Genomic DNA, 12,343 nt, shown 5'->3' on the forward strand with positions numbered 1-12,343 from the left:
ATTAAGATGCTTAAAGGTTGATATTTTCCTGCTTATGTACATCACTACAGAGTTTGCTACTACAATGTACAAAAAGTTGAAGACAGTATAGCTAACATTTTTAAAGATGACATTGTTTGTACGCACAAGTTGTAACTTCCTACATTTATACAATACTACTATGCATTACATCCAGATAAACTTAGTTATAATGAAAAAAGTCTAAACAAAACTTTCCTTTAAATGTAAAAAGCAACCTCAAAAAAACCTTTAATGAAGAATCAAAATGGAAATGTGCCAGCTGTAATTTGACATCCAAGACACCTTGTCAAAATAGTAGTGTTGTTTTTTTTTCTTTTAAATAATTGTCCTTGTCAATCCATTGCATGGCTGCCTTGAAGTTTCAGTACCATATATGAAATAAAATCAGTTTTTGGTCTGCTCACATTATGTAAAACTGTTAAAGTAAATCTCTACTTCACACTGTAAAACAATGTGCTGTTTAAAAGGAAATCACATTTTCTCAATAAAAGTTAGGCTTCCCCTCTTTGAAGTCCTTCTGAGCAAGATATGGCTTTTTTGGCTGCCTGTATCATCCTTTTCTTGAAATACCAGTTGTTTGCCTGAGAAGTCATGGAGACACACATCACCATTCTGTACACTGAAAGAAACACCATTCTTCTCACTGGAAAGATGGCCTGTTGAAACAAAAAAAGTGCATCCCCTATCAGAAAGGTTCAGAATCAAGTCTCCCATGCTTTTTCAGTCACTGTAGGGAGTTCACACACTCTCGTTTTGTCCCTGCAACAATTTCAAAATGTGGATTTTTCTGTACATATTCTGTATATATTTCTTTTCCTGCATGAAATCAGTAAGAGATTTGAGAGATGTTAATTTATTTATGCACAATAGGATTACATATTTTAAGCAGTGAAGGTCACAATTCTCAGAAAGTAGACTGTGACTTGGAATAAATATCACTAGGTAAGATGCAAAATGCTTCTCATTCTAGTTTTGCTTTAACAAGTTAAGTTTAAAAGGTTTCTCAGGTTTGACATGCATCTGAAACAAGAAAGCGTTTGAGAAAACAGGGATATTTTTTTCCTTTGAAAGGCACTCAACTTGCAGCATTTATTTCTGGAGGACACTCAGAACATGGCCTAGGTCTAATCATGGGTCTAAGCCATATTTAGACTGAGAATCTTACGCATTTAGATGAATCTACAATGAAGACGTGTAATACCACTGCTGATTGCAGCCTATTAATGACATGCTCCACAAATGCTCAGTTCACTGGATAGAATCTCCTACCTCTGCGCATCACATTCTAGATAATTTTCATGAGAATTAGGATTTTTTTATTGTAAGCATTTGTGCAAATGCTTCTGGTTGGATTTTTTTTTTTTCCCCCCGCAAAGCAATCCAGTTTAAAAGATCTGCCGGGATCCCAATATCGTATGTATCATATCAGTAGGAGTAAATTGTAAGGAATACCATGATGGGGAAACCAAAACTAGAACTAGTATTTCTTTTGGGAGGGGATGATTTTGTTAAACACTGAGAAATGAGTTTACAAACACAGATGCAGAGCTGTCATTTATCATTTATACCAGAAACAGAATTAATAAAAAACATAAAACATCCAAGTTTGCTATTTGTGTTAATATTCACAACACTTCATACACAAACATCATCATGATTTAGTAGATTTCAGTAGATCTACTGAAAAGACACAACAGTGAAGGTAGAAACTGCTTGTGGTTTATGGTTTTAGGAGGAGGAAAAACACTGGTGAGAAACCTCTAGGCAGTGAAAGATGACTCTCTTACAGGGATCAAAATCTGATCCTCTCTAGTACACCTGGATTCAGTCCATCAAATACCTCAAATATCCTGGAGCAGAATCCTGCTTTGGCTCTGTCCTCCCCTTTCACTCTCTCACTACCTCAAGCTTCTGAACCCTTCCAGAAGGGGCAGGGCAACATTACAGGATGCTCTCCAACTAATTCTTGTTGGGGTCACCAGAGGGAGAAGTATTTGGTGACATCCCTCCCCTGCACTTCTGCTGCTTGAGTGACTGGGCTGGACTGCTCTTCTCTATTCTGCTTGGGCCAGGGCCCCCAAGCACACAGGCTTAGTATCAGTCTACCCAAACACTTCCTCTAGAACTAATCCTTCACTTTAGGCAGACTGCATTACTTTCAGCAGTTATCCTACTGATTCAAGCAGATGTCAGTATATCAAAGTCTCATTGGCAAACTTTTCTTTGGAATGAGAGATGGCATTTTTTAAGGAAGACGTGAACATGTATTTCTAGCTGATAAAGCTTACTACCAGTTTGAAAATGTAATGCAGAACTTAAACATCTCAGGATGGGAGTTTAAGGGAGTGGGTTTGTGGTGATGGCCGTCAAAAAAAGATTACAAATTCCATGCCAAACTACTGAGCTGCCACTGGACCCACAAAACGGAAGCAATGGCCCAACAGATTACGCAAAGCCTCTTAGATATAAAGTCTAATATTTAATTATTGATTTAAAAGGCCATCAAGCACTAAAACAGGCACAAATGTAAACAGGGTAAGATGAGCAGAAGAGCTTTGTTAATGAAGTCAAATCAGATAAAGACTGAAATGACAGAAAATAACTGTACTTGCCGACACTGTAATTGTACATATATAGTTGTTTAACCCCCTGCCTGACTACAACTGTTTTATTTTAGAGGGAGTGTTCAAAACAGCTGTGCCCTAACGTTAGGGCAAAATCTGAGAAGAAAATAAGGCTGTTCTGTGAACAAATTCAGAAAGGTGGTTTCTGTTCCTCAGTGAGGAAATCTGCAGGTTCAGCCACCATGTGATACCTAATGGTAGTTTCCCAAACATGCAAACCTGTAAGAGATAAACCAAAACCAAGGAAATACTAGCATGCCATGAAAAGATGAAGTTACACAGTCCAGTAGGCAAGCAAAGCCAGAGGCTGTATAGACACTTCAAACTTACCGTGGCAAGTCATTCAATCCTGCATCTGGAATAGCACTTCAGTGGAAGTAGTGAAGCCAAAACCATTAAGTATTTACAGCTCAGTACATTTATGACATAAGTCTTAATTTCTAGAGTGTTTTCTTTTTGGAGCTCACTTTTTAAAATGAAGTATTGCAATGTTATTTTGAAGTTCTAGCTGTGAGAGCAGGGAAATCAGGTACAGCAAATGAGAAGGTTCCATGTTCCTAACACCAGTCAACTACTTTTTGGAGGTATTTGCCCAGCTCTTCTGAGATACAGCTACCCCATGTTGGGAAGATTAAGTGTAAGGAATTGCCTCAAAGAGCTTTGCTGGGAGGACCAACTCTATCCAAGCATAAGTTTAGCCTCTTCTTGTGGAAGTCCTAAAGACCCAGAAGAATTATTTAGTCAAACAAACTATGCAGGGAAGGTATCATACAACCCTTTTGATATGAATGGAGGATGTGGTACAGGGTTCACAGCATTCAAAACATAGAATAAAATAAAAGAGGAGATGAGGTAGGTCATCTGAGACATCCATGTTCATAAGCGTATAGGAACGAAGTTCTGTAAAAGTTCTTTCAGCTGCTTTGTCTGAGAAGCTGTTGGCACAGGACATACAGACTCTCACACTGGAAAGATCTAATTATGTGAATAAGCTAGGACAGAACTGGAGCACATCACACAGAATTGGCATCGCTCAATGTCTTAGACCATCAATTTTGCATCTCATTCTAAAATACTACCCAAATCAACAACAACTTTTTCTGGAAAGCCACAACAGGACCATTCACTCAGTTGCTACAACAAACAAGTTCAATAAAACATTTCTGCTATCTTTCTTTCTGTTGAGAAAAGTAGCCAAAATGCTTTTGTAGCTGCGTATAAGCATGTCAAATGTTGCAGGGAGAGGTGGCATCTTTCATCAGAGTAACTAACGTAGCTGGAAAAAAAATCCTACAAGACATGCAGGCTTTTGTGCCTGAAAATTCCTCTTTGAAAGGTATTACTTCTACCTAAAAATATTGCCTTGCTTTGTATTTGATGACAGTGACAGTTACTGGATTCTGGTTCTCAACTGACCTGTTAGATAAAAGTATGTTAATTATTGCATTGTGTGGTATCCAAACACAGAGGTTTTATAAAGGAATGACAAAAAAAGAAGGAACTAATTTTACAAGCTCAATCTGCAAAGCTGTTCAGGGCATGTCCAAATGCCATTTCCTCTTACTTCTCCTCTCATAAGCAGCTTCCATCTGAGCATTCTATGAATGTTCTTCCTCGTATTACTTCCTACATGATTTCTTTCCTACTTTCAAGCTATATTATTATCCTATATTTCTTTCTTCTTCAGGCAATGTTTGTTTTAGTAATTTTTAAAATATGAACTGTTTTAAAACATGCTTGAAGTTTATTGTCATGTATTCAGGTGACAAGAAAAGTGTTAACAGCAGCTTCTGGTAAGTAATTGCTCCAATAACAAATGTTACCTACTATTCGATATATAAATCAAGAGTTCCCGAGTAGGAGAAATGGGTATTTTAAAACTTTGTCTATAGTTCCCTAAAACATTTGTAAGGACATCCTGAAATATTCTGACCCTCTACTTATGAATAATATTTTGTCAGCACTTCATTTTACATAAGCATGAAAGAGCATAGCACTTCTGGTTTAAGACCAGAAAAAAAAATAGCTTGAGAAATATTATTTTGCATTATACATACCATTTCCATTCGCATGCACTGAGTAATCATTATTCATTAGCAGTGTTGTAGAGTTAGTGGAGTTACTGTTTGATTGTAAGGAATTGGAAGAACTGGATACTCCTTGATTTACAGTCTGCTTCTTTAAACCGTTAGTAGCAGTTCTACTCCAGTCTACAATAGATACATGTTACAGAAAATAGCACAACTCATACAAGCAAAATATAAAAACATAGTTAATAATGCAACTGAATTAAAGTAAAAACAAGGCTCTACCCACTTTCCTCACAGTATTCTAGACAGAATGATATTCTCCTGAGAATCTCATGATTCTTGATGTTTAAAATTATTTAAATCTAGTTCCTTTTTCTCTTGGCCCTGTTTTAATACAAGCAGCCAACTGTCATAGTTTTATGACTGCAGACCAGATCAAAAAAATAACTCAAGTACAGTTGATCCTCTAAGTTAAAGTGTATAAAAAGTATATAGCTTTATAAGAAGTCAACTACTGAATAACAAAATAACATAAAATCATTTATAGCTTTTTTTAATTTAAATTATGCTTCACCTTTTTGTGGAATTCACTGGTAAAACTACAGTTGACTCAGAAGCTGGAACAAATCTTACAGTTTCTAACTATGATCTAAAGTCTTCTGCAAAGACATGCCTGTATACTGCAGTGGAAGAGATCAACTGCGGTTAACAGCTTAATGCAACAGCATGTAAGAACTGCAACAACTACCACCTTTAGAGAGTATAATTTTGGAGGTTTATTATACCTTGGATAACAAATTAGACCTGCAACTGCAGCAACATAATTTATGGAATTTTTTTTAGAAGTATTAGAAAATACTAGGAACTCAACACAGAGTATTAGAATAAAAAAAAAAAAAAAATCATATTTACCAGAGTTTTCAGCTAGCCTGAATTTCCCACAACAGAGATATCTTCTCCACTGTTTACGGACATTCTCCTTTGTTACACAATAGAAAATAAAAATGAAGAACCCTGCAAAGCAACAATGTTAGAGAATGTTGCAAAACTGACTTTTACTACTTCTTAATGAACAATGTTTTGGTTTCCTTTCATTTCTTTTAAATTTCTCATCAAAAGTAATGACACCTTTCTTTGGTGAAAAAGTTTACAACTCTGAACACTGAAGAGTACTTTTCCCTTACATAGATGAGAGGAATCATACACACAAATGCAAGAACAACAAATATAACCAAATCCACAAAGTGCATAACGTTTCCTTCTATAAAATAAGAAGTAAAAAATTCTGTGGATCCTGAAATTTAGTTAACACTTTTGGAAAAGCATTCAAAGTAATGTCAAACAGAGGGTATGATACAACACTGTCGGGCTATGCAGCTGTTAGCACGTGGTGTGACACTGTCCCATCTTTTATTAGCAGCTAACCTGTTACCAGCAACTGTAACAGAACCAGTAACGCTACAAAATTTTGAGCATTCATACAAAGAAAATAACTCATATCTAAAATAATAATAAATGGTACCCCTTTTACCACAAACTCAAAGCCAAATATTTTCTAGAAGGGATGGGGCTCATCCCTGTCTCTTGCCAGTGCCACATTACAGACTCATTGCTTCTCATTTACTTCTAACTGACACAGGGTGGGACCTAACTTTCCCTACTTAAAAGTCCATCGTCATCATCCCCCTTTAAGGAAGAGTGGCACTCAGTCTTTGCACAATTTTCCCGCTGCAATGTGCCCCTGAGAACAGATGTTAGGTTTACAATGAATAGAAAATAACATGAAGGAAAACCTAATGATCAGACTGGTGCAGACACGCATGTATGTTATGTTTACACTGCTTTTAAGGCCAGTTAAGCATGTAAAATCCCACTAGAACAGATTAGTCGCATCTTTCTTTGCTTAAGTATCTTTCTTAACTTTGGGTTTTAGGATGACTTTTTGAATGTAAGTGTTGCTCTACACAGATGGTTCTATACCATTTTCAAATACAGCTTTGAAACACTGGCATAAGCTTAAAGTCTATACAATTTATGCACCATTATTACTTCTAATATCAAAATTTGACCAGCACCTAACTTAAAACTGGGTAAAAGGGGAACTTACTTTCACATAACAGATTACTCTGACCACACAGAATCTAGGCTTGTATTAGTTCAACACAATCCCATGCAAGACCTTGAGGGTTCAAGTCCTCAAGATACCAAAGAGTAAGGTACTAAAAAATCAACATAGCAAATAGGGGAGGGGTATATACACTGAACTGCAATTTTCATTGCTTTAGTCTCTCTGGGAAATCATCCAGAATCATCTAAAGTACCATTTAAGCAGAAGTTTGGATCCAAACTTCGGTAGGGCAATTCAGGTATACTTAGGTAACTGTAGGCACCTATGGTACCTCATATTTATATGAAATCTTTTGCAGCCTCTGAAACTCTGCTTTTGGATATGTCCAGTAGCATCCTGGCCTTTGCAAAGCTGCATGCCTTCGTATCTACTTCCTATATGTTCTCAAGTACTAAAGGCCATGCTTAAGAGTTAGACCACTAACTTTTAGATGTTGCAGCCTTGCCTGTCTCAATGGCCTTTGTTGAATGTCACACCTCACCCCGAAGCCTTAGGGGTAAGTGGAGAAATTATAGTTTTCACTACATTAATTGCGTTATTATTTCAATGCTTACAGTAACTGGGTATTTACAATTGGTCTGTTAACTAGAGAAATACAGTCACTTCCAGTGGTGTCTAGTTTGCATACATTTTTAAAATTATAGTATTTGTAGAGATAAATATACTATACAAATAAATAGCTTTCCTGTACATTACTGTAATGTAACTGTAACTTAAGATTACAGTAAAGCAGTATCATCTGTAATTTAATTAACATGTTAAAGCACGTATCAAAATTACATATTTATTGCTGAATCAAGAAAATGCCATTTCCAAACGTTTCATTCATTATATTGTACGCAATGGGCTGTCACATGGAGGAAAAACTTACCTTGCAAAGTGTTGAAAATGGTAAAGAGGTAAGTAAATACCTCATTTACTGTGAAGAAAGCAAATCCCCAGGTAATTCCCAACAAGAATGTGAGGCCAGCAACACTCCTAAGGTCTTGAATACTGGTTTTTCTTTGAGCACCAAGTTGTTTTTTCTTTTTGATACGACAGAGCTGGATCAGCACAACAATGAACATGCTGATATTGATCAGGAATATCAGGCAAAAGTATCCCACAGCAGTAATATAAAAGACAATTCTGTTTTTAATCCAGCAGCTAGAACACAAGAACAGTCTGTCAACCACTATCAGAAACAGAAATTAAGTAAAATAAACACGAGTTAAAGGTGTAGTTTGTTGCACATGCAAACCATTTTTGCCTCTTTAGTAAAAAGTACTTTTTTGGCCAAAGGGTAAGAGCTTTCATATAGGCAATAACCACAAAACACATGACATACTGTAGAGCTGTACCATTTCAAAACTCTCCCATTGCTTCCTTCCCTTCCCCACCTTTACTTTAAAGAAAACCAATTTCATAGGACCCCCCTCCCACCCACCTCCAAAAAAGCGCCTCCCATTAACTCACAATTCATCAGGTCTGTTTATTGAAACCTTTCCAGTGGTTATAAGTCCATAATTATCAGGCGATACTGCCAACACAATGGACACAACTACTGCTGGTAACCCTAAAAGATTACGAGCAAACACATAAGTGAAAATCACGACAAAGGCAGTATTATGATGACTTGAAATTATTATATTTTTCTTTGAAATCTACAACCTGTTTCTGAAATTTGTCTGTTGAATTCTGTTGACTACTAGCTGTCTGAAAGAAACTAAAAACTGGAGCATTCAAACTGCTCAGGAGCATAACTTGCAAAGAAACAAGAGTTATTCTCCACCACTAGCTCCAAACCTTTCTGAATAAGGCAACAAATGCCATCACTCATCAAACTGATTTAAAACATCAAATACAGGATACCCGATTTTCTTTCTTACATCTAAGTAAACAATTCTATTGATTTTAGTGCCTTCACTCATGTTTACTCAAGTGGCCAGAGAGGATAATCGGGTCCAGAATCTCTTCACCCTTTAACCAGTTAGATCTGTTTTGCTGCTTTTTGTTAGCAACAGTACTATCCCAGAAATGGAATATATATATTTATTGGCATTTATTTTCAAAACAGAACTGACGCCATCCGTCTGGTAAATGGAAATGGAAGTATTCAAAATTGGTTCTATTGTACTTGCACAAGGAAAATTCATTATCAATTTGCATTGCAGCAGCCTCAGTTCTGCAGTTAGGGGGGAGTTCCCTACCTCAGAAAGGTGGAATACCTAGGATCAGGTTTACTGATAAATGTATACCTGGTCACTGCAAGGTCATAACATTTAATGACTCCTTCATTTTAATCTCTGAACTGCGTCACATTCACTGAAATACTTGATGAGAGGATTTATCTATTTAGCATCCGAAAGGAAAAAAAACTCTACAATAAAAAATACATACCCCAACCAACAACGCAAAATTTAAGAATGTATTTCCGTACATAGGTATTAAAGACTTTCACAAGGGCCAGATACATGTGGAAAGCTTCTAGGCCCATCCAGGTGAAGGAAACCAAGAGGAAATAGTGAAGAAATACTGCAACTGCAATGCATAGGCCTCGTGTATCATACAGTGCGATCCATGAGTCAAGGAGGAAAACTAAGTTGAGTAGAAGTAATGCAGCACACAGCTGAATAAGGATTTTGGAGGGGTAGTCTCTCCGGATTTTCCTAAAAAAGCAAATTAGTGAGATGACATCAGTTGTCCATGGATCCCTGGCTTACTTCCTCTCTTGTAGTCCTTAGTGCACAAATGCCAAGAAAAAAATATATATATTTTCATTCGTATATGATGCTTCATATATTGCATTTATACATGGAGAGTGTAATTTACAAAAGACTTCCAAATTAACGGTCTGTATGAATAAAGTTTGTTATAATAAGGTTACATAAATGCAAACAATAACTTTGTTTCTTAGAGTTCAGTACCATGATTTTTTTTTTACATTGTATGTTGGACTTCTCCTTGTTACAGTGCTTCCAAAAACCAAAATGTGCCTGTTCTTTATTGCTAAGTTAGATTAGGCTTTTGACTGGGCTTCTAAAACCTTGATAGAGACAAGTAAGTCCTTGATGACAGGATAATGAGAGAATAAATGTGTGCCAAATAAGTTCGAGGATGATTTCCAAAACATAGAATGGATGATTCAAGAGTTAAGGCTCAAACGGAAGAAAATCTTTTGACAACCAACAAAGAATACAAATGCATTCAAAAATGCTATCATTCTGCACTGCCCTATATATGTTGTATCTTAAACACATTCCTTCACACTTCTATTATGATAATCCGTTATAAAATATTTAAGAGTGCTACTTCTTCACTTCTTACTGCATAGAGCCTCATGATTAATTCACTTGTCCGCAAGATTAACATTCCTGAAGACTGAATCAACACCTTCCTGGTAAACTGGACAAATTTGTGCATTATTAACGGAGACAGAATCCATAACTATTGGAAAGGACTTCGCAGTGAAGACTACAAGCAATTATAATTGAAGAATAATGGGAGCCTAGTTGAACAGGTACTTACTCAAAGGCTATGTAGGTCACAAGAGTAATAGAAAGAAAAATTGCAGAGAGGCCACAGCCAATATAGGATATAAAAGTCAGTACCAATTCTTGTGTGGGATTCAAAGGAGTATTTCCATACAAGTTCTAAAATGGAAACAGAAGCTAATTTCAGAGAACATGTTTATTAAATGGAAAAAAATCAAAAAACCCCCAAAATGCACCTTTCCCTCTGCAATTAAAACAAAAAAAAAGGAAACCATTCTTTTCATCATGGATCTTATAAAAGGTTAACTGAAAAACAGAAAAGCCAATCTAGTCCTGCGAGGAGCAGGGAGTTGGACTCAATGATCCTCATGGGTCCCTTCCAACTTGAGATATCTATGAGTCTATGATTCTAATTGTGAAATCCCATTTGATTAAAAACCTGTTTTAAATTTGATTTATCCTAATTTTTATTTCCTACAATATAAACAACTGCCTAAATGTAAAAGCTGCAGTTTAATAAGCACTTAAGGAATTTTTTACTTCAGTGGTACTCATGGGCCCCCATTCAACAAGCAGCTTAAGCACGTGACTAATTTTATGACTATATGTACTAACACTGAAGTGAATAGAACCTGAGTAGTATTTCATAAGTGGTATGTGCTTACTGAATCCTCATTTGCTTAAGATAACACATGCTTAAATGTTTTCTTGAATTAGGGTAAGATTGCATAATTTTTTAAATAATTACCATCAAAACCGCAAAGCTTGTGAGGTGGTTGCATGAACAGACGGTTTCATTTACTCTACTTTCTTTAACTATGCAACCCTCATATGACCAGCCTCCATGTCCACCTGTTAAAGAAAACAGCTCTGTTATTCATAAAAGCCTTTATTTATATTAACGTGAGTTAACATAGCTAAAACACCATGTTATCTTGGGTGGTATCAAGTACTTACCATTTTTATTGAAGTCCCAAAAAACACATCTAACTGTTGAATTATCCTGTTTGGGAGGTAAAAAAAAAAAAAGCTATTTTAGTACACTGTGAGTTTATGATCAAGTAACTTAGGAATTTTCTACAAAATGCAGGCAAGAATAAATACTGTATACAGCAAATATACCTGTTTTACATGAACACAAAATGAATTTAGGTGCATAGAATGGATTAACATTGCAATATGCATGTGAAAATATGCTGAACAAATCTGAAGTCACCATACAGGAGCTAGCTCTCATGCTTATGCTAAGATTCTGTTCCTGGTAGAACATTAAGAATGCTGTTTCATTGTCTTCCCACACTATACAAATTCTTGGGATTTCTCATCCTTCCTGATTTTGTAAGTATCAAGAAAATGACCATACAGAAAAGGAAAAACTCTTTTTCGTTTGCAAACATTTGATCACTTTATATTACTATGATGTTAAAGGTTTACATATAGATTTACCACACACGTGAAAATCCTAAAAATAGTAGCAGTAATACGCTATACTGCTATGAATACTAATACTTCTACAGTTATATCTCAAAACTCAGTATTATATCAATACAAGTAAAGACTACACTAAGCCAGCTCTACAAAAAAGCTTCAGGTACATTAGTGGAATCCCTACATTTTTCAGTTTATAATATTTCAGTATTTTAAACTCTTTTAAGATATGGGATAGAAGATTTTAATCCTTGATCCCCATTTAGGAAAGAGATGCTGTATATGAGCCCTAATACTTCCAGATTACACAATCCCGTGTTCCAGTTTAAGAAACAACATTCCCCCTAAGAAAAAAGACTTTTATTGCTTTCTGGCCATGCAGCACCTACAAATGTCATGATTGCAGCATCTCCGTAGAAACCCCCACTGTCAGGCTTTCATCCAAGAGTTTTTATTTGAAGAATAAAACAGAAGGGTAGGTAGAAAAGATAAAAACTGGATGGTTAAGTGATAGAGCAAAATTACCTGAAACCATTTGAGAACAAAAATTTATACCACTGATAAATAAGCAAAGATGAGTGATTTTTAAAGTCCAGATGGAGATGAAATGTCCACACTAGTAAAGCAGAACCAACTGAT

The 12,343-nt window shown here is 36.0% G+C and overlaps 1 protein-coding gene across 1 annotated transcript in view; it reads right to left on the reverse strand.

The window, feature by feature from the left end:
• Positions 1-331: 331 nt before the first annotated feature.
• Positions 332-12,343, reverse strand: part of ADGRG2 (adhesion G protein-coupled receptor G2) — a 49,142-nt gene continuing 37,130 nt past the window's right edge. Inside the window, exons 19-27 of the mRNA XM_009276888.1 lie at positions 11,234-11,279; positions 11,025-11,128; positions 10,311-10,435; positions 9,183-9,451; positions 8,259-8,358; positions 7,675-7,949; positions 5,588-5,689; positions 4,703-4,855; positions 332-677 (exon numbers count right to left, since the gene is read on the reverse strand). Of these exons, the coding sequence (XP_009275163.1) occupies positions 493-677; positions 4,703-4,855; positions 5,588-5,689; positions 7,675-7,949; positions 8,259-8,358; positions 9,183-9,451; positions 10,311-10,435; positions 11,025-11,128; positions 11,234-11,279 (1,359 nt within the window). The 3' untranslated portion in view covers positions 332-492. The remainder of the gene's footprint in view (positions 678-4,702; positions 4,856-5,587; positions 5,690-7,674; positions 7,950-8,258; positions 8,359-9,182; positions 9,452-10,310; positions 10,436-11,024; positions 11,129-11,233; positions 11,280-12,343) is intronic.

The sequence above is a fragment of the Aptenodytes forsteri genome, unplaced genomic scaffold (genome assembly GCF_000699145.1).
Source record: "Aptenodytes forsteri isolate BGI_AS27 unplaced genomic scaffold, ASM69914v1 Scaffold273, whole genome shotgun sequence".
NCBI classification, from domain to species: Eukaryota; Metazoa; Chordata; class Aves; order Sphenisciformes; family Spheniscidae; genus Aptenodytes; species Aptenodytes forsteri.